Raw genomic sequence first — 21,274 nt, forward strand, 5'->3', positions numbered from 1 at the left:
ACCCTACTTAAATCTTTTTCCATTTCAGCATTATTGCTTCTCGGCCTTTTGACCATGATCAAGTGTCACATTGACTTTCGCCCTTAGGGGTGTCTCTGTTTCTCAGCTCGGACGTTGATAGGCATTTTGATCTACCCAAGTCACTTGGTCCCTGTGGGGTACCCTCTTCTCGGCCTTGTAGGATCGTCGATTCATTTCGGCTTCACCTACTTGCTGCTATTGGGTTAGAGGCTCAGTCCCCACATGGAACGAGAATGCGATCCACCCTACTTAAATCTTTTTCCATTTCAGCATTATTGCTTCTCTGCCTTTTGACCATGATCAAGTCTCACATCGACTTTAGCCCTTAGGGGTGTCTCTGTTTCCCAGCTCGGACGTTGATAGGCATTTTGATCTACCCAAGTCACTTGGTCCCTGTGGGGTACCCTCTTCTCGGCCTTGTAGGATCGTCGATTCATTTCGGCTTCACCTACTTGCTGCTATTGGGTTAGAGGCTTAGTCCCCACATGGAACGAGAATGCGATCCACCCTACTTAAATCTTTTTCCATTTCAGCATTATTGCTTCTCGGCCTTTTGACCATGATCAAGTCACACATCGACTTTAGCCCTTAGGGGTGTCTCTGTTTCCCAGCTCGGACGTTGATAGGCATTTTGATCTACCCAAGTCACTTGGTCCCTGTGGGGTACCCTCTTCTCGGCCTTGTAGGATCGTCGATTCATTTCGGCTTCACCTACTTGCTGCTATTGGGTTAGAGGCTTAGTCCCCACATGGAACGAGAATGCGATCCACCCTACTTAATTCTTTTTCCATTTCAGCATTATTGCTTCTCAGCCTTTTGACCATGATCAAGTGTCACTTTGTCTTTAGCCCTTAGGGGTGTCCCTGTTTCCCAGCTGGGACGTTGATAGGCATTTTGATCTACCCAAGCCACTTGGTCCCTGTGGGGTACCCTCTGCTCGGCCTTGTAGGATCGTCGATTCAATTCGGCTTCACCTACTTGCTGCTATTGGGTTAGAGGCTCAGTCCCCACATGGAACGAGAATGCGATCCACCCTACTTAAATCTTTTTCCATTTCAGCATTATTGCTTCTCGGCCTTTTGACCATGATCAAGTGTCACATTGACTTTCGCCCTTAGGGGTGTCTCTGTTTCTCAGCTCGGACGTTGATAGGCATTTTGATCTACCCAAGTCACTTGGTCCCTGTGGGGTACCCTCTTCTCGGCCTTGTAGGATCGTCGATTCATTTCGGCTTCACCTACTTGCTGCTATTGGGTTAGAGGCTCAGTCCCCACATGGAACGAGAATGCGATCCACCCTACTTAAATCTTTTTCCATTTCAGCATTACTGCTTCTCTGCCTTTTGACCATGATCAAGTCTCACATCGACTTTAGCCCTTAGGGGTGTCTCTGTTTCCCAGCTCGGACGTTGATAGGCATTTTGATCTACCCAAGTCACTTGGTCCCTGTGGGGTACCCTCTTCTCGGCCTTGTAGGATCGTCGATTCATTTCGGCTTCACCAACTTGCTGCTATTGGGTTAGAGGCTTAGTCCCCACATGGAACGAGAATGCGATCCACCCTACTTAATTCTTTTTCCATTTCAGCATTATTGCTTCTCAGCCTTTTGACCATGATCAAGTGTCACTTTGTCTTTAGCCCTTAGGGGTGTCCCTGTTTCCCAGCTGGGACGTTGATAGGCATTTTGATCTACCCAAGCCACTTGGTCCCTGTGGGGTACCCTCTGCTCGGCCTTGTAGGATCGTCGATTCAATTCGGCTTCACCTACTTGCTGCTATTGGGTTAGAGGCTTAGTCCCCATATGGAACGAGAATGCGATCCACCCTACTTAAATCTTTTTCCATTTCAGCATTATTGCTTCTCGGCCTTTTGACTATGATCAAGTGTCACATCGACTTTAGCCCTTAGGGGTGTCCCTATTTCCCAGCTGGGACGTTGATAGGCATTTTGATCTGCCCAAGTCACTTGGTCCCTGTGTGGTACCCTCTGCTCGGCCTTGTAGGATTGTCGATTCAATTCGGCTTCACCTCCTTGCTGCTATTGGGTTAGAGGCTTAGTCCCCATATGGAACGAGAATGCGATCCACCCTACTTAAATCTTTTTCCATTTCAGCATTATTGCTTCTCTGCCTTTTGACCATGATCAAGTGTCACATCGCCTTTAGCCCTTAGGGGTGTCCCTGTTTCCCAGCTGGGACGTTGATAGGCATTTTGATCTACCCAAGCCACTTGGTCCCTGTGGGGTACCCTCTGCTCGGCCTTGTAGGATCGTCGATTCAATTCGGCTTCACCTACTTGCTGCTATTGGGTTAGAGGCTCAGTCCCCACATGGAACGAGAATGCGATCCACCCTACTTAAATCTTTTTCCATTTCAGCATTATTGCTTCTCGGCCTTTTGACCATGATCAAGTGTCACATTGACTTTCGCCCTTAGGGGTGTCTCTGTTTCTCAGCTCGGACGTTGATAGGCATTTTGATCTACCCAAGTCACTTGGTCCCTGTGGGGTACCCTCTTCTCGGCCTTGTAGGATCGTCGATTCATTTCGCTTCACCTACTTGCTGCTATTGGGTTAGAGGCTCAGTCCCCACATGGAACGAGAATGCGATCCACCCTACTTAAATCTTTTTCCATTTCAGCATTATTGCTTCTCGGCCTTTTGACCATGATCAAGTGTCACATTGACTTTCGCCCTTAGGGGTGTCTCTGTTTCTCAGCTCGGACGTTGATAGGCATTTTGATCTACCCAAGTCACTTGGTCCCTGTGGGGTACCCTCTTCTCGGCCTTGTAGGATCGTCGATTCATTTCGGCTTCACCTACTTGCTGCTATTGGGTTAGAGGCTCAGTCCCCACATGGAACGAGAATGCGATCCACCCTACTTAAATCTTTTTCCATTTCAGCATTATTGCTTCTCTGCCTTTTGACCATGATCAAGTCTCACATCGACTTTAGCCCTTAGGGGTGTCTCTGTTTCCCAGCTCGGACGTTGATAGGCATTTTGATCTACCCAAGTCACTTGGTCCCTGTGGGGTACCCTCTTCTCGGCCTTGTAGGATCGTCGATTCATTTCGGCTTCACCTACTTGCTGCTATTGGGTTAGAGGCTTAGTCCCCACATGGAACGAGAATGCGATCCACCCTACTTAAATCTTTTTCCATTTCAGCATTATTGCTTCTCGGCCTTTTGACCATGATCAAGTCTCACATCGACTTTAGCCCTTAGGGGTGTCTCTGTTTCCCAGCTCGGACGTTGATAGGCATTTTGATCTACCCAAGTCACTTGGTCCCTGTGGGGTACCCTCTTCTCGGCCTTGTAGGATCGTCGATTCATTTCGGCTTCACCTACTTGCTGCTATTGGGTTAGAGGCTTAGTCCCCACATGGAACGAGAATGCGATCCACCCTACTTAATTCTTTTTCCATTTCAGCATTATTGATTCTCAGCCTTTTGACCATGATCAAGTGTCACTTTGTCTTTAGCCCTTAGGGGTGTCCCTGTTTCCCAGCTGGGACGTTGATAGGCATTTTGATCTACCCAAGCCACTTGGTCCCTGTGGGGTACCCTCTGCTCGGCCTTGTAGGATCGTCGATTCAATTCGGCTTCACCTACTTGCTGCTATTGGGTTAGAGGCTTAGTCCCCATATGGAACGAGAATGCGATCCACCCTACTTAAATCTTTTTCCATTTCAGCATTATTGCTTCTCGGCCTTTTGACTATGATCAAGTGTCACATCGACTTTAGCCCTTAGGGGTGTCCCTATTTCCCAGCTGGGACGTTGATAGGCATTTTGATCTGCCCAAGTCACTTGGTCCCTGTGTGGTACCCTCTGCTCGGCCTTGTAGGATTGTCGATTCAATTCGGCTTCACCTACTTGCTGCTATTGGGTTAGAGGCTTAGTCCCCATATGGAACGAGAATGCGATCCACCCTACTTAAATCTTTTTCCATTTCAGCATTATTGCTTCTCTGCCTTTTGACCATGATCAAGTGTCACATCGCCTTTAGCCCTTAGGGGTGTCCCTGTTTCCCAGCTGGGACGTTGATAGGCATTTTGATCTACCCAAGCCACTTGGTCCCTGTGGGGTACCCTCTGCTCGGCCTTGTAGGATCGTCGATTCAATTCGGCTTCACCTACTTGCTGCTATTGGGTTAGAGGCTCAGTCCCCACATGGAACGAGAATGCGATCCACCCTACTTAAATCTTTTTCCATTTCAGCATTATTGCTTCTCGGCCTTTTGACCATGATCAAGTGTCACATTGACTTTCGCCCTTAGGGGTGTCTCTGTTTCTCAGCTCGGACGTTGATAGGCATTTTGATCTACCCAAGTCACTTGGTCCCTGTGGGGTACCCTCTTCTCGGCCTTGTAGGATCGTCGATTCATTTCGGCTTCACCTACTTGCTGCTATTGGGTTAGAGGCTCAGTCCCCACATGGAAGGAGAATGCGATCCACCCTACTTAAATCTTTTTCCATTTCAGCATTATTGCTTCTCGGCCTTTTGACCATGATCAAGTGTCACATCGACTTTCGCCCTTAGGGGTGTCTCTGTTTCCCAGCTCGGACGTTGATAGGCATTTTGATCTACCCAAGTCACTTGGTCCCTGTGGGGTACCCTCTTCTCGGCCTTGTAGGATCGTCGATTCATTTCGGCTTCACCTACTTGCTGCTATTGGGTTAGAGGCTCAGTCCCCACATGGAACGAGAATGCGATCCACCCTACTTAAATCTTTTTCCATTTCAGCATTATTGCTTCTCTGCCTTTTGACCATGATCAAGTCTCACATCGACTTTAGCCCTTAGGGGTGTCTTTGTTTCCCAGCTCGGACGTTGATAGGCATTTTGATCTACCCAAGTCACTTGGTCCCTGTGGGGTACCCTCTTCTCGGCCTTGTAGGATCGTCGATTCATTTCGGCTTCACCTACTTGCTGCTATTGGGTTAGAGGCTTAGTCCCCACATGGAACGAGAATGCGATCCACCCTACTTAAATCTTTTTCCATTTCAGCATTATTGCTTCTCGGCCTTTTGACCATGATCAAGTCTCACATCGACTTTAGCCCTTAGGGGTGTCTCTGTTTCCCAGCTCGGACGTTGATAGGCATTTTGATCTACCCAAGTCACTTGGTCCCTGTGGGGTACCCTCTTCTCGGCCTTGTAGGATCGTCGATTCATTTCGGCTTCACCTACTTGCTGCTATTGGGTTAGAGGCTTAGTCCCCACATGGAACGAGAATGCGATCCACCCTACTTAATTCTTTTTCCATTTCAGAATTATTGCTTCTCAGCCTTTTGACCATGATCAAGTGTCACTTTGTCTTTAGCCCTTAGGGGTGTCCCTGTTTCCCAGCTTGGATGTTGATAGGCATTTTGATCTACCCAAGCCACTTGGTCCCTCTGGGGTACCCTCAGCCTTGTAGGATGCTCGATTAAATTCGGGTTCATCTACTTGCTGCTATTGTGTTATAGGCTTAGTCCCCACATGGAACGAGACTGAGATCCACCCTACTAACTTCTTTTTCCATTTCAGCATTATTGCTTCTCGGCCTTTTGGCCATGATCAAGTGTCACGTCGACTTTAGCCAGGCATGTACTGGCCATTGGGACTACAGGGAGTTTCCCGGTGGGCCGATGGCTCAATGGGCCGGTTTCAATGACAAAGTAATGGCTGCGCGGCTCGCCCTCAACTTCACGCAGTGATGTGAGAAAGATGAGAAAAATACAGAGGAGAATAAGTGAAATAATATAAGAGGTTAGTGAGGACTCCTTATGTTATGCTACTTATGTTATTTTGCACAATAGCGTATAGTTTTATATAAAGTTTTTGCGCTTGTTTGAAAAATTAAAGTGGGCTGGTCTGGATGAAGCCCAGGGCCAAATTTTTGTCCCAGTTCAGCCCTGACTTTAGCCCTTAGGGGTGTCCCTGTTTCCCAGCTGGGACGTTGATAGGCATTTTGATCTTCCCAAGCCACTTTGTCCCTGTGGGGTACCCTCTGCTCGGCCTTGTAGGATCGTCGATTTAATTAGTATTCACCTACTTGCTGCTATTGGGTTAGAGGCTTAGTCCGCACATGGAACGAGACTGCGATCCACCCTACTAACATCTTTATCCATTTCAGCATTATCGCTTCTCGGCCTTTTGACCATGATCAAGTGTCACATCGACTTTAGCTCTTAGGGGTGTCCCTGTTTCCCAGCTGGGACGTTGATAGGCATTTTGATTTACCCAGCCACTTGGTCCCTGTGGGGTACCCTCTGTTCGGCCTTGTAGGATCGTCGATTCATTTTGGCTTCACCTACTTGCTGCTATTGGGTTAGAGGCTTAGTCCGCACATGGAACGAGACTGTGATCCACCCTACTTAAATCTTTCTCCATTTCAGCATTATCGCTTCTCAACCTTTTGGCCATGATCAAGTGTCACGTTGACTTTTTCCCTTAGGGGTTTCCCTGTTTCCCAGCTGGGACGGTGATAGGCATTTTGATTTGCCCAAGCCACTGGGTCCCTCTGGGGTATCCTCAGCCTTGTAGGATCGTCGATTAAATTCGGCTTCATCTACTTACTGCTATTGGGTTATAGGCTTAGTTCCCACATGGAACGAGACTGAGATCCACCCTACTAACTTCTTTTTCCATTTCAGCATTATCGCTTCTCGGCCTTTTGGCCATTATCAAGTGTCACCTCGACTTTAGCCCTTAAAAAAATACCAAAAATTTTGAAAAAAAAAATGTTTTTTTTTGTTTCAGTTTCAAATCTTTGTAAATAAGTACGTTTTCTCCTTCACTGATGGGCACTAATGGGGCTACACTGATGGGCACTGATAAGGCGGCACTGATGGGCACCAATGATGTGGCACCAATGAAGTGGCACTGATGAGGTGGCATTGATGGACAATGATATGTGGCACTGATAGGCGGCACTGATAGGCGGCACTGATGGGCGACACGGATGGACGACACGGATGGGCGACACGGATGGACACTGATAGGTGGCACAAATTGGCACTGATAGCTGGCACGGGTTGGCATGGATGGGCGGCACGGATTGGCATGGATGGGCGGCACAGATGGGCATGGATAGGCGGCACAGATGGGCATGGATAGGCAGCACAGATGGGCATGGATAGGTGGCACAGATGGGCATGGGTGGGCACTGATAGGCGGCACAGATGGGCACTCATAGGCGGCACAGGTGGGCACTCATAGGCGGCATTGGTGTTATACTGTACTAATGGATGCCAATTAATGCCAAACAATAATGCATGCCAATCAGTGATGCCCATTGTGGGCACTGATTGGCATCCATTATGGGCACTGATTGGCATCCATTGTGCTGACTGGCATCCCTGGTGGTCTAGGGAGGATTACCTTTTCCCTGGTGGTCTGGTGTCATCCCTGGTGGTCCAGTGTGGGCATCCTCGGGGGTCTGTGCTGATAATCGATCAGCACAGACCCCCCCCTGTCAGAGGAGCAGCCGATCGGCTCTCCTCTACTCGCGTCTGACAGACGCGAGTGAGGAAAAGCCGATCACCGGCTCTTCCCATTTACACTGTGATCAGCCGTGATTGGACACGGCTGATCACGTGGTAAAGAGTCTCCGTTGGAGACTCTTTACCGAGATCGTAGTTGACGGGTGTCAGACTGACACCCTGCAACAACGATCGCCGCGATGCGCGCCCCCGGGGGTGCGCAGCGGCTCATAATCCTGATCACGTCATATGACGTCCGATCAGGATTATGAAACCACTTTGCCACCGTCAATTCCCTATAGGGCGGGCGGCAAGTGGTTAATGTTTCACTTGAAACATTATTAAAACCCCTTCATCCTGTTGAACGGAATGTTTTTTTTTATTGCATTGGCACATATCCCTTTTGGCACTTGAAAATGGCCAGAATTGATTCAGCCCCCATTGACGTCCCACTAAACAATCCTGGACCCATTGTATTATTCAGAACCAAAATGTCTCCCAAATAAAAAATGCTTGGTAGATTACAGAGAGAAAAAGGCTCAGGCGGTTAAATTATATTAATGTCCCTTGTGCCCCATCCCTTCCCCCAAAACCTATGAGTTCCTTTGAAAACGTTTGTTGTGGAGCTGCCATAATTGAAGGACAATGCCTTTGGAGGCAGACAGAAATATGCAGCAACGGCTTGGGATGGAACGGGGTTGACCTCTCATATGGCCACCAACGTTGAACAATCCAAGAAGTCGGTTTTAGAAGTTTAGCAAGCTCTATAATGCCAAAATGAAGTGGGGGGGAATCAGCATGACAAAGGTCAAGTTGTAAACCCTCTACTTACTTCACAAAAGAACTAAAAATGTAAAGTAGATCTACCAAGAACTAATAGAAAAAAAAAAGAAAGAGCCACCACCCACCAGAATTTAGCCCTCAAGCAGAACTTCAGGCAGATAACCAATTTTCTTTGTCACCTAGCCCATCGAACAACAAATAGAAAATGGCTAGCTGCTACCGAAGATGAAGAGGTGACACAGGATGCCGCAAGGCATCACAATGAAAACAGCAGTGTCACCTCAGCAGTAGTGATGAGTGAATTTTGATGCTTCAGCTTAAGCACCAAAATTCCCTTTGAACTTTTCATCTCTTTTAAACTGTTTTTATTTTCTGAAACTGAAAAAAATTTCTGAAGATTTCTGAAAGATCTGAAGATTTCTGAAAAATGTAATTATCTTTCTTTAGCTTTTCCAATAACTCAAAGAGGGAAAGGAGCTTTGTTCGGTGATAATCAGCTCTTTAACTTTCATAAAAGACCTGTGTGAAGTCCAAACTCCTAAACTAAGACTCCGAAAGTGCAGAGAAGTTGGCGGAACTCAGTGAGGAGAAAAAAAAAGCAGATCACCAGCATATGATGTGTCCATCACTACCCCCTGCCAGTGCCACCTGCCATTGCCACCTGCCAGTGCCCACAGTGCCCACCAGTGCCACCTATCAATTCCCATGAGTCCCACCTATCAGTGCCCACAAGTTCCACCTATCAATGCCCACCAGTCCTGACTATCAGTGTAATCGATCAGTGCCCATCACTGCCACCCATCAGTGCCCATCACTGCCACCTATCGGTGCCCATCAGTGCCGTCTCATCAGCATACATTAATGAAGGAGGAAAATTTTATAACAAAATATAAAATATATATATATATATATATATATATATATATATATATATATATATTTTATTTTTTTAAATTCAATGATTTAAATTTTTTAACAAAAAAGAAAAACCGCATAGGTGATCAAATACCGCACCAAAAGAAAGCTCTATTTGTGGGAAAAAAGTTATAAAAATTTTAATTTGGGTACAGTTTAGCATGATCGCGTAATTGTCATTTAAAATGCATCAGCGCTGAAAGCTGAAAATTGGTCTGGACAGGAGGGAGCTTTAAGCGCCCAGTAAGCAAGTGGTGAAAAATGTACATATAAACTTGGATGTATATTTTAAAATATAAGCAGCATTTCAGATATAAGCGGGTTGGACTATATTTCAACACATTTCGTAAAGCAATGTTCACTTCTTCAGGAGATAGTCAAATCCAGTATATACACCAACATAGGAATCAAGGGGGAAACAAGATCCATAGGATTGTTCCCAGATAGGGCAGAGGCATAGAGGGGCACCCAAGGACACGCTCAGTTTGGGTGTTGAAGATAGGGTGGGCCAGCCAGTCCGGGCGCAAAGGGGGACCCAAGAAGACAGGACTGAAGTAGGTAAAGGGCTGTGTAAGAGCCTGTAGTACAAGTAACAATTGAGAAGTGACATCAGAATAGTGTGTCAGCAGCCCAAAGTAAAAATGTTTAATATCATGACATATGTTATGTTCATTGTGTCAATTTTTAACTTGAATATTTGAATATTTAGAATTTTATGGAAAGTGGTATTAACTTTTTTTTTTCCTAGGCGCAACTCTAAAAAGTCCCATTGGCACATTTTTTCCTCTTGCTATTTTGAAGTCTAAACTCATCTCTAGAATAAACTGTGCTGAGAAAAAAAAAACATTGGGGGATATCTCCCGGACTGCCTATTCAGTTCAATGAGCATCAAGGCCATACCTTCTCTAATAACCAGTTTGTCTCAGATAAAGCCTCAAACTTTAAACATTTCCATAGCTCTTTCATAAAGGTTGAGGAGCTAAGTCCCATAAACCAGTGGTTTGCAACCTCAGTTCTCAAGTACCCCCAACGGGCCATGTTTTCAGGTATTTCTTTACTTTGCACAGCTGCTTTAAATCAATATCAATGACATGGTATTGATAAGAGCTATTTTATCTAAGGGAAGTTCCCAAAACTTGGGGGTGCTTGAGGACTGAAGTTGAGAACCACCTCCGTAAACCGCAGTGTGTAAATGGAAAGAAAATAAGTAATTACATTGAGGCCTTTATAATTCTAAAAACACGTTTTGCACTTTTAGATATAAGACAATTAAATATTAGTACCCCCTGGTCATTGTCAAAAATAATGAGTTACGTATAGTGCTGGTGATTTTCACTAGGAACTATTTTCAGACAATACTTTAGGTTTTATTCATACTACAGCTCATCCATGAAAGGTAAGAACCAGTCTGTCCTGGATAAGACCTCAAACTGTACACATTTTCACAGCTCTTCCATAAAAGTTGACAAGCCGAGTCCTGTAATTCACTATGAGTCTACAGAAAAGAAGTATTCGTGTTAAGGTCTTCTTTAATCCAGAAGGATTACATCATGCAACTTCTGGTATTTAATGATAAAATATGGGTAGAACTGGTCATTGTCAAAAATAATGAATATTGTTGGGTCTTTAGCTTTGTTCACGCAAGAGTCATAGAGAAGGCTTGAAGCACACTCTTCATCTAACGGTGGTGGTCGGGTGTAAGAGTTATTACCCAATGTTGTACGCCCCACCAATACCTTGGCAAGAAACATAAAGTGGTGACCTTCGGGGGAGGCGGGAGCATAAGTGTGAGAGTAACTGGCATCCTTGGCAAAGTAGCTCCCTTTACCGTAAAGGGTTCCGTTCTTGCCTGACACACGTGGATCGAAGTTCTGATTAAAAATGGCCTCTATGTGGTTTGATTTTGTGCCGTGGAACAGGTAGCGCTCCAAGCAATCGTCTTTGGTTTCTCTAAGCATGCTTTGCATGAATTTTTTCTTCCTGTAAAATTTAAAAAGATAAACATATGACTGTTTGTATTAATGAATTTTACAAACAATGTATTCTCTAACGAAACTGCCCAAAAACTACATTTCAGTTTTTGGTAGATGCTGTGGATTTTAATTACGGCAGACATTTCTATGTTAGTGTTGTTTCTGGTGGTAAGGTTTTAAATTGCTATCTTTGTCTTCCTGCCGATAGAGAAGCACTTTCACTTTTGCTCACTTCATTAGCTGAGTTAACTGTGTTTTGTGTACTATTTTCTCCACTGCAGTGTATGGAATAAAAAGAACCTTTTTCTTGTTATCAATTTGTACTCACTGTCTCATCTGAAAGGTCTAGATTGAAGACTCCCTAACATGATTAGCCGCTTGCCAACCAGCCGCCGTATAGCGTTCGTTATACGGCAGCAGGCCGGCACTCCTGTGAAAATCGCCGCAATATACACCTATTGCAATTTTTTTTTACCATAAATATGTAGAAGAATTAATATCGGCATAAACTGATGAATACATTTGTTTTTTTATTTGTTTTTTTTAGATGTGTATTATAGCAAAAAGGAAAGAAAAAGTATTTGCTTGTTTATAGCGCAAAAAATAAAAACCGCAGAGGTGATCAAATACCACCAAAAGAAAGCTCTATATGTGGGGGAAAAAAAAGTACATCAGTTTTGTTTGGGTACAGCGCTGCACGAATGCGCAATTGTCAGTTAAAGCGACGCAGTGCTGAACTGCAAAAAATGGCCTGGCCATTAAGGGGGCAAATCTTTCCGGGGCTGAAGTGGTTAAATAATACCAATTACCGATACCTACCGACACTTTTTTGTTTACACTTCAGCTGTCAACAATGGAGAAAAGCGTTGAAAACTTATTTGCAATTTAAATAAATTTAATTTTTTGTTAATTTTGCACTTTTTACATGTGAAACATGTAAATATATGTTAAAAAGGAAGTAAGTAAAGACAACAAAAACATAATGAGCTAGTATGCATAGCATATTAGCTCATTATGTATTACTTACCTCAGATTGAAGCCCCCGAAGCTGTCCTCGTCTCCCCCTCCCGCTGCTGACATGTCACCCCGGAGTTACTTCTGGCTAATCACAGCGCCGGAGCCACAATGATGTCACTCCTGCACATGCGTGTGGGAGACACAGGTAACGGCACGCAGACTGATGCAGCGGCACATAGGTGCCATTGTGTAACTTTGCTCTAGTGCGCATGTGCCGATGTCATCGGCACATGTAGGGGACATCTCCTAAACCGTGCAGGTGTAGGAGATATCCTGGTTAGCTACAGGTAAGCCTTATTATAGGTTTACCTGTAGCATAAAGATTAAAAATAGGGTTTACAGCCACTTTAAAGGTTAAAAAATATTAACAAAGCAAACAAAAAAATACATTATTATTAATTATTAATAGTTTATGAAATAGAAGTGAACAAAAAATAAATCAGCAGCAAAATAATAATTAAATGGAGAAGGAGAATAAGGAGTTAATTCGGCTAATTCAAGTAAATTAAGTGTTAATAAGGGGTTAAACAAAGGAACAATTTAAGAAAAAAATAAGAAAAAAACTGCTTGCCGACCACCCCATGCATATGTACTGTGGGGCGGCAGCTCCTACAGGCAAAATCACGTACCTATACATTATCTATAAGAGGTTCTTTCACACAGACCGTGACCTCTTTTATTCATATTTATTTCATGAAACACTGCAGTCAATTCTATTTATGTGATTTATGTGCACTATTGCCTCTTGTTAAATAGTCCAATACCTCCTTTACCCACTCCCACACCCTATTTTCCCATATAGCGCAGCACTATTCTATTCGTTGTGCGATCGGATCGTGTTGTCGGAAAATCCGATCGTGTGTGGGCTCCATCTGACTTTTTCTGTCGGAATTTCTGACACACAAAGTTTAAGAGCTGGATCTAAAATTGTCTGACAACAAAATCCAATCGTTTAAATTCCGATCGTGTGTAGACAATTCCGACGGACAAAGGGCCACGCATGCTCAGAATAAATTACGAGACGAAAGCTATTGGCTACTGGCCTGTTTATAGTCTCAACATACTTGGTTTACGTCACCTTGTTCTGAACGATCAGTTTGGGCCAAAATCCGTAGGAAAAAATCAGACGGATTTTGTCATCGGAATGTCCGACCATGTGCACAGGGCATAATAGTTCTCCTTGTATAGTGACCAAGCATCTTCACAGACTGATAAGAAATGATAAGACGGACATACTGTGAGTATTTTATCCACTGGAAGTAGTTCTGTATTCGGAAGACCTCCAGGATGATGTACTTGGATTCTGCCATTGTCTTGTGGAAGTAGGTGTAGATGTATGCGTACTCACTATCTGTGTAGGTTACAAGGCTCTTTTCGTAGATAATGTTTCGATTGGTAATGATCCAGGTCTTGGGGTAATCATTAGCTTCATCAGGATGGCTTCTAAACATTTCCAGCGGATTTCGAGGCCAGAGAGAATGAGATAAGTTTCTATAAAAGAACAATAAAAAAACGTGCTGAGACATGGAAATACCTGTTTTCTTCTTCGTTCAGCTGGTCATATTGTAGGACCAAAAAAATAAACCAACCTGAATGATCTTTTTATGAGCAATATACAGTGCCTTAAAAAAAGTATTCATACCCTTGATATTTTCCACATTTTGTCATATTACCACCAAAAACGTAAATGTATTTTAGGCTGGGTTCACACTGCTGCGGCTACGAGAACTGGATGTGATTCGCACCGCACTGCAAATCACATGCGATCTCTGTGCGATGCAAGTTCAGCCATACAGATAGTATGGCTGAATTCGCATCGCACCCGCCCCCAAACTCGCACAGGACCCTTTTTTTGGTTCGCAGCAGAATCGGATCGCGTGGGTGTTCACACCATGCAATCCGATTCCTGTCCGAGTTTGCAGATCGCACTGCGATATGTGAACTGATCTGGGGGTGTCATTAACGTTTCACTGACACTCCCAGCAGTTCGCATAGGGCAGTGTGATCTGCCGCCGGGAGGTATGCGATGCGGGAACCCGCCGCGGATTCGTGGCGTTCCCGCATCGCTGCAGTGTGAACCCAGCCTTATTGGGATTTTATGTGATAGGCCAACACATAGTGAATAATAACACTATACTAGTCCCCTTGTATTTCTACATGCTCACGAGTAATGAGGAGATTATGCTGAAAGACCCAGTATATACAGGTCCATTTGCAGAGGTGTTCTGGTAAGTGGCCATCTATGAGGGAACGCACGCTGGTGGAAACGGTGATGGCGTAGGACAGTCATCTACCACTTCTGAAATATAATCTCACGGGGAAAGACGTTGCTCTATTTATATTACTTTCCGCTAGAAGGACTCTTTTTAATTGAAATATGATAATCATGTTTGGCATGTGATGTATATTGGTATAACAAGAGTTTTTTTAGTTGTAAGCTCTTTTAGAGATCTGAGTAACCACTCGGATTGTGTAATGGAGCGCTGTTAGTGTTTGATTCGTAGGGTCAACCACATTGTATAGTATTGTCTTTGTATTTATAACATCTGCTAAGCACTAAAGAGGAGAGAGCACCTTATGGTGCTAATTGTTTAGAGTTTGCAAGTTCAGCTGAACCCATAGGTGCGCTGGGTTCAGGTTTATATTTTATATATTATATTTTATATTTTAGAAATCCCTGAAAATGTGTTTAACACTAACAACAACTTACTAAGCCATCCACAACTCGGCCCCCAGCTACAACACTAACCGTGTCTCAAAATATCAACCTACTTGTTCTTTTTGTTTCTCCCAAGACCTTCTGCTCTCTAGTTCCCCTTATCACCACCTGCCATGCCCGCCTCCAAGACTTCTCCAGAGCCTCTCCTATCCTATGGAACTCCCTACCCCAGTCTGTCAGACTATTTCCTACTCTGTTTACTATTAGACGATCCCTCAAAACCCCTCTATTCAGCCTATTCTGCCTTCACCTAACAACTGTACTTTCATTTTCTCCATCAGCTCATCCCCCCAACTACCTTTTCTATCACTTGGGGGGGGGGGGGTGTTGTGCTCGAAGAGGAGATGTGGTAGAGGCTAGGAAGGAGGATGGGGGAAATTTGTGCTGGGGGGTGGGGGAGGATTTGTGCTAGGAAGGAGGATGGGGGGAAATTTGTGCTGGGGGGATTTGGAGTTTGTGCTAGAAGGAGTGATTTTTTTTTGGAGGGGGGGTGAAATTTGTGCTGGGGGATTTGAGGAGAGAGAAGATTTAAGCTGGAAGCGGGGATGGGGGGGGGGGATTTTCGCTGAGAGGGGGGATTTCAGCATGGGGGCGGATTTGTCCTTGGAGGAGGTATAATGCCCATACATCTTGAGGGGGGTGGCAGTTTCACATGTTCTCCCTGGGCTCTAGATGACCTTGTCCTAGCACTGAGTACATTGTAGCCAATAACGGTCAGTACAGGAGGTTATTAGCTGACAAGATGTCGGGCAGGATCAACAGGTATTTTTTTGCATTTATTAAACAAACATAACAAAATGCTTTCAGTGGTATATTTAACAGACCAAAAGGAAGCCAATAAGGGAAGCTCTTTTTTTAGCGTTTACATATAGTGGAACCTTGGATTACGAGCATAATCCATTCCAGGAGAATGCTTGTAATCCAAAGCACTCACATATCAAAGCAAGTTTCCCCATAGAAGTCAATGGAAACGTTCCGCATTGACTTCTATTGCATGCAATACCACATGTGGCCAGAGGTGGGGGGGGAATCAGAGAGCCTCGGAAATACTCGGGGACAGCTCGGCTGAACTCGGAAACCCTCGGAAAGGCTCGGAAACACTCGGGAATGGAGCATTTCCGAACGGCTCCGAACCGTCCCCGCACCTCTGGCCAAATGCATAACTGCACACCACATTAGCTTAAATTCTGCTCGTTTTGCAAAACAACACTCGCAAACTGAGTCAGAATTAAAAAAAAAAAGTTGCTCGTCTTTCAAAATGCTTGTTAACCGCATTACTCATTAACCAAGGTTTCACTGTACATTGTGAAGTTTGTATGTTACAAAAGGAGACACTATCAAGGAAAAAATTGTTTTGATGTGTGTTTTCACCCTAAGGGCTCATTTACACTTGCTTCAACTTTAACACGCATTGACAACTTCCCACCCAAGGCCATCATATGATGTTTGGTAATTTGAGTGGAGATATCGGTATGATGGGTGCAGCTGTAGGCATCATACAGATATCTTCTTTTTTCTGCCGGCGATTCCCTACACGGTAAAAACAATCATAGTAGCTGTTTAGCCGGGTGCTTGTTTTTACAGGCGGCGGGAGGGGACTCCCCCCTACCACCACCCTCCAGTGCTTCTACCATCTCGACTGTGCAATCGGTGAGCCGGAAAATGAATCAGCTGGCAGGGGCCGTTTACCATAGAAAAGACTGAGGACCAGATGGTGCCCGGCAGTCTCTATGACCTTCGGGGGCCAGCGTGATGTTATGATATCACACATAGCTCCCAACTGTCCCTGATTTCGAGGGACTGTCCCTGGTTTGGAACAAAGTCCCTCTTTCCTCTTCATTTGACCCTCATTTTGGTCTGATCTATATAGTTGTATATGAAAGTATATAAAATGCACTTTTTATCTTTCAAAAAGGGTTTCCCAGTGCTAAACCTTTCATTTAATTTCTAAATTGTTGCATTTGTAAAACCCAGTATAAAGGAATAGCAGTGGTAAAAAAAATACATTTGTGGGTATAACTAAGAATTTTTATTTGTATTATTCCCCTTTAAGGGGCCGTGGCAAGGGATGTGTCCTATCCTATGCCTACATACAGTACTTTTTCTCAGGGCCGAGATGGGGGGGGCAGGAGGGGTGGCTGCCCTGGGCACTGTAGTATCATATAAGGAGGGGAGGTGCCACAAGGAGATTGGGGGGATTGTGCTGGGAGGGAGATTTTAGGGGCAACAGGGGGTATGTATTGTTGTAGGAAAAGGAAAGGATGATGGGAGAAAGAAGATTTGTGCTAGGAGGGGGGATTTGAAGTGGGGGAGAAGATATGTCCTAGGAGGGGACATGTTAAGGGTAGAAGTTTTATGCTAGGAGGAGATACACCTGTATCTACCCTTTATTGCTGGTGTTCTCTAATACAGGCATCTGCAGGTGTTAAAGTGGGCGTTGTGTTCCTCCAGCACAGTATACACCTGTAGCTACCATTTATTGCTGGTGTTCTCTAATACAGGCATCTGCAAGAGTTAGTGTGTGTTGTGTGCCTCCAGCACAGCACAGTGTACACCTGTATCTACCCTTTATTGCTGGTGTTCTCTAATACAGGCATCTGCAGGAGTTAGTGGGTGTTGTGTGCCTTCAGCACAGCACAGTATACACCTGTATCTACCCTTTATTGCTTGTGTTCTCTAATACAAGCATCTGCAGGAGTTAGTGGGTGTTGTGTGCCTCCAGCACAGCACAGTATACACCTGTATGTACCCTTTTTTTGCTGGTGTTCTCTAATACAGGCATCTGCAGGAGTTTAAGTGGGTGTTGTGCGCCTCCAGCACAGCATACACCTGTATCTACCCTTTATTTCTGGTGTTCGCTAATACAGGCATCTGCAGGAGTTAGTGGGTGTTGTGTACCTCCAGCACAGCACAGTATACACCTGTATCTACCCTTTATTGCTGGTGTTCTCTATTACAGGCATCTGCAGGAGTTAAAGTGGGTGTTGTGTGCCTCTGGCACAGTATACACCTGTATCTACCCTTTATTGCTGGGGTTCTCTAATGCAGGCATCTGCGGGAGTTAGTGGGTGTTGTGTGCCTCTAGCACAACACAGTGTACACCTGTATCTACCATTTATTTCTGGTGTTCGCTAATACAGGCATCTGCAGGAGTTAGTGGGTGTTGTGTGCCTCCAGCACAGCACAGTATACACCTGTATCTACCCTTTATTTCTGGTGTTCTCTAATACAGGCATCTGCAGGAGTTAAAGTGGGTGTTGTGTGCCTCTGGCACAGTATACACCTGTATCTACCCTTTATTGCTGGGGTTCTCTAATGCAGGCATCTGCGGGAGTTAGTGGGTGTTGTGTGCCTCTAGCACAACACAGTGTACACCTGTATCTACCCTTTATTGCTGGTGTTCTCTAATACAGGCATCTGCAGGAGTTAGTGGGTGTTCTGTGCCTCCAGCACAGCACAGTATACACCTGTATCTACCCTTTATTGCTGGTGTTCTCTAATACAGGCTTCTGCAGGAGTTAGTGGGTGTTGTGTGCCTCCAGCACAGCACAGTATACACCTGTATCTACCCTTTATTGCTGGTGTTCTCTAATACAGGCATCTGCAGGAGTTAAAGTGGGTGTTGTGTGCCTCTAGCACAGTATACACCTGTAGCTACCCTTTATTGCTGGTGTTCTCTAATATAGGCATCTGCAGGAGTTAGTGGGTGTTGTGTGCCTCCAGCACAGCACAGTATACACCTGCATCTAACCTTTATTGCTTGTGTTCTCTAATACAGGCATCTGCAGGAGTTAGTGGGTGTTGTGTGCCTCCAGCAAAGCAAAGTATACACCTGTATCTACCCTTTATTGCTGGTGTTCTCTAATACAGGCATCTGCAGGAGTTAAAGTGGGTGTTGTGTGCCTCCAGCACAGTATACACCTGTAGCTACCCTTTATTGCTGGTGTTCTCTAATACAGGCATCTTCAGGAGTTAGTGGGTGTTGTGTGCCTCCAGCACAGTATACACCTGTATCTACCCTTTTTTGCTGGTGTTCTCTAATACAGGCATCTGCAGCCTTTACAGTGGGTGTTGTGTGCCTCCAGCACAATATACACTACCCAATTGCTGGTTTTCCTATCTCCCTGAAGGCCATTACTATGTCTGGAAGGCCAACAAGGAGAGGCAGACAGTCATGAGCCAATAAAAGAGGGCAAGCGGGCTCTGTGTCTAGAGAAAACAGTGCTGGTCGTGGACGCGGTGCATCGTCATCAGCACGTGGCCATGGGACACGCTTGTCCTTATTTTCGGCAGCTGGACATGTTGAGCCGCATCATGCTGAAGACTTGGTAGAGTGGATGACCAAGCCCTCCTCATCCTCTCTCACCCAGGCTCAGGGTACTAGCAAAGCAGCTGCCAACGCGTCCTCTTCCCTCGTCTCAATGTCATCAGTCACTCCTTCCCTAGACCCACCATGTCCTCCTGAGGAGTCCCCCAAACTGTTTGAGCACAGTGTTGGGTTCATGCTCCAGGAGGATAGGATGCCCAGCATTTTGAAGGCTCTGATGATGATACCCAGCTAGAGGAAAGCAGTAGCGTGAGTGCAGAGAGAGGGGATGCTCAAGAAGGACAGCAGTCTGGAAGTCATGTTCCACCAGCTGCATCATACTGCCAGGTTTTCTCCAGTGATGAAGAGGGAGCGGATGATGAGGTCACTGACTCCACATGGGTGCCTGATAGGAGAGAGGAGGAGGAGGCACATCTCCAACTAGGCAGGATGCCCTCCGGGGGCCAGCCTAGGGGCAGCACACCGACTGAATCACACCACAGAGCTCTGCCTGTGCAGGGCGCTGCCTCTGCTTGTTATTCCAAAAGTTCTTTGGTGTGGGCCTTTTTTGAGACCAGTGCATCAGATCGCACATTGCTATTTGCAACATATGTCTCAAGCGTATCTCATGTGGCCAAAATATCAGCCGCTTGGACACCACATGCTTGACCAGACATATGTTGACCTGCCATGCAGCTCGTTGGCAAGCGTACCTTTAAAGACCCACACCAAAGAACAGAGCGGACCTCTCCTTGCTCCTCATCAGCTGGGATCTCCACCCCACTAGAACTTCAGTCCTCTCTGAAACCTGCACTGAGAGGAATGAAGGTGTAGAATTAGGTGTGTCACAGCCAAGTACTTGTGGGCACTCTGCTAGCAGTACACCCACGTCCGATTGTAGCAGGCAAATTTCCCTGCCCAAGCTGCTGGACCATTGAAAGAAGTTCACTGCCAGCAATCCACATGCCCAGCGGTTGAATGCTAGCTTGGCTAAATGGCTAGCACTTCAACTGCTGCCTTTTCAGTTGGTAGACTCGGCCCCCTTCCGTGAGTTTGTGCAATGTGCGGTTCCTCAGTGGCAGGTCCCCAAATTCCTTTATCTCACGGAAGGCGATTCTGGCTCTCTACCGGCATGTGGAAGGCAATGTCTTTGCTTCGCCGGACAGGTCAGTCAGCGCTAAGGTGCATATTACTGCTGACTCATGGTCCAGCAGGCATGGACAGGGAACTTACCTACCTTTCACGGCTCATTGGGTCACTCTTCTCGCAGCTGGGAAGGATGCAGGACAAGGTGCAGTAGTGTTGGAGGTTGTTCCGCCACCACGCCTCCAAAGTGCTACTGCTGGTTATGACACACCTCTCTCCTCCACCCCCTCCCCTTCTTCTACCTCCATGGCCTTTTCCAGTGCTCTGTCCTCGGAACCAGAGGTGCTTCGTAGGCGTTCAAGGGGCTATGCAAGTATGCAGGCAAAAAGATGACATGCCGTGCTTGCGCTAGTTTGTTTGGGGGACAGGAGCCACACTGGGGCAGATATTTTGTCAGCTCTGCAGGGGCAGGCCAAGAGGTGGTTGACCCCATGCCAGCCTAAGCCAGGAATGGTGGTTTGCGACAATGGCACCAACCTCCTCTCCGCCCTCCGACAGGGACAACTGACTCATGTGCCCTGTGTTGTTCACGTCCTTAACCTGGTGTTGCAGCAGTTCTTGGGCAGGTACCCGGGCTTACAGGATGTCCTGAGGCAGGCCAGAAAAGTCTGTGCATTTCTGCCGATCATTTGATTTTTGTGCTCGGCTGGCTGAGCTCCAAAAGGAGTTGAACCTGCCCAAGAACCGCCTTATATGTGACATGCCCACCAGGTGGAACTCAACGTTAGCCATGCTGCAGCGGCTGCACATGCAGCAGAGGGCCATCAATGAGTACCTGTGCGACTACATCACCAGGACAAGGTCAGGGGAGCTCAGTTTTTTCCCCACGCCAGTGGGGCATGATCAGGGATGCATGCACTGTATTGTCACCATTTGAGGAGGCCACGAGGATGGTGAGCAGTGACAGTGCATGCATCAGTGACACTGTACCTC

At 45.8% G+C, this 21,274-nt stretch overlaps 1 protein-coding gene across 1 annotated transcript in view; it reads right to left on the reverse strand.

Annotated features, from left to right (window-relative positions):
* Positions 1-9,957: 9,957 nt before the first annotated feature.
* Positions 9,958-21,274, reverse strand: part of LOC143961393 (protein mono-ADP-ribosyltransferase TIPARP-like) — a 31,434-nt gene continuing 20,117 nt past the window's right edge. The window contains 2 exon segments of the mRNA XM_077470661.1: positions 9,958-11,160; positions 13,407-13,661. Of these exon segments, the coding sequence (XP_077326787.1) occupies positions 10,710-11,160; positions 13,407-13,661 (706 nt within the window). The 3' untranslated portion in view covers positions 9,958-10,709.

Source organism: Lithobates pipiens, unplaced genomic scaffold (assembly GCF_037356315.1).
Source record: "Lithobates pipiens isolate NorthernLeopardFrog02 unplaced genomic scaffold, aLitPip1_a1.2 Scaffold_8, whole genome shotgun sequence".
Classification (NCBI taxonomy): domain Eukaryota; kingdom Metazoa; phylum Chordata; class Amphibia; order Anura; family Ranidae; genus Lithobates; species Lithobates pipiens.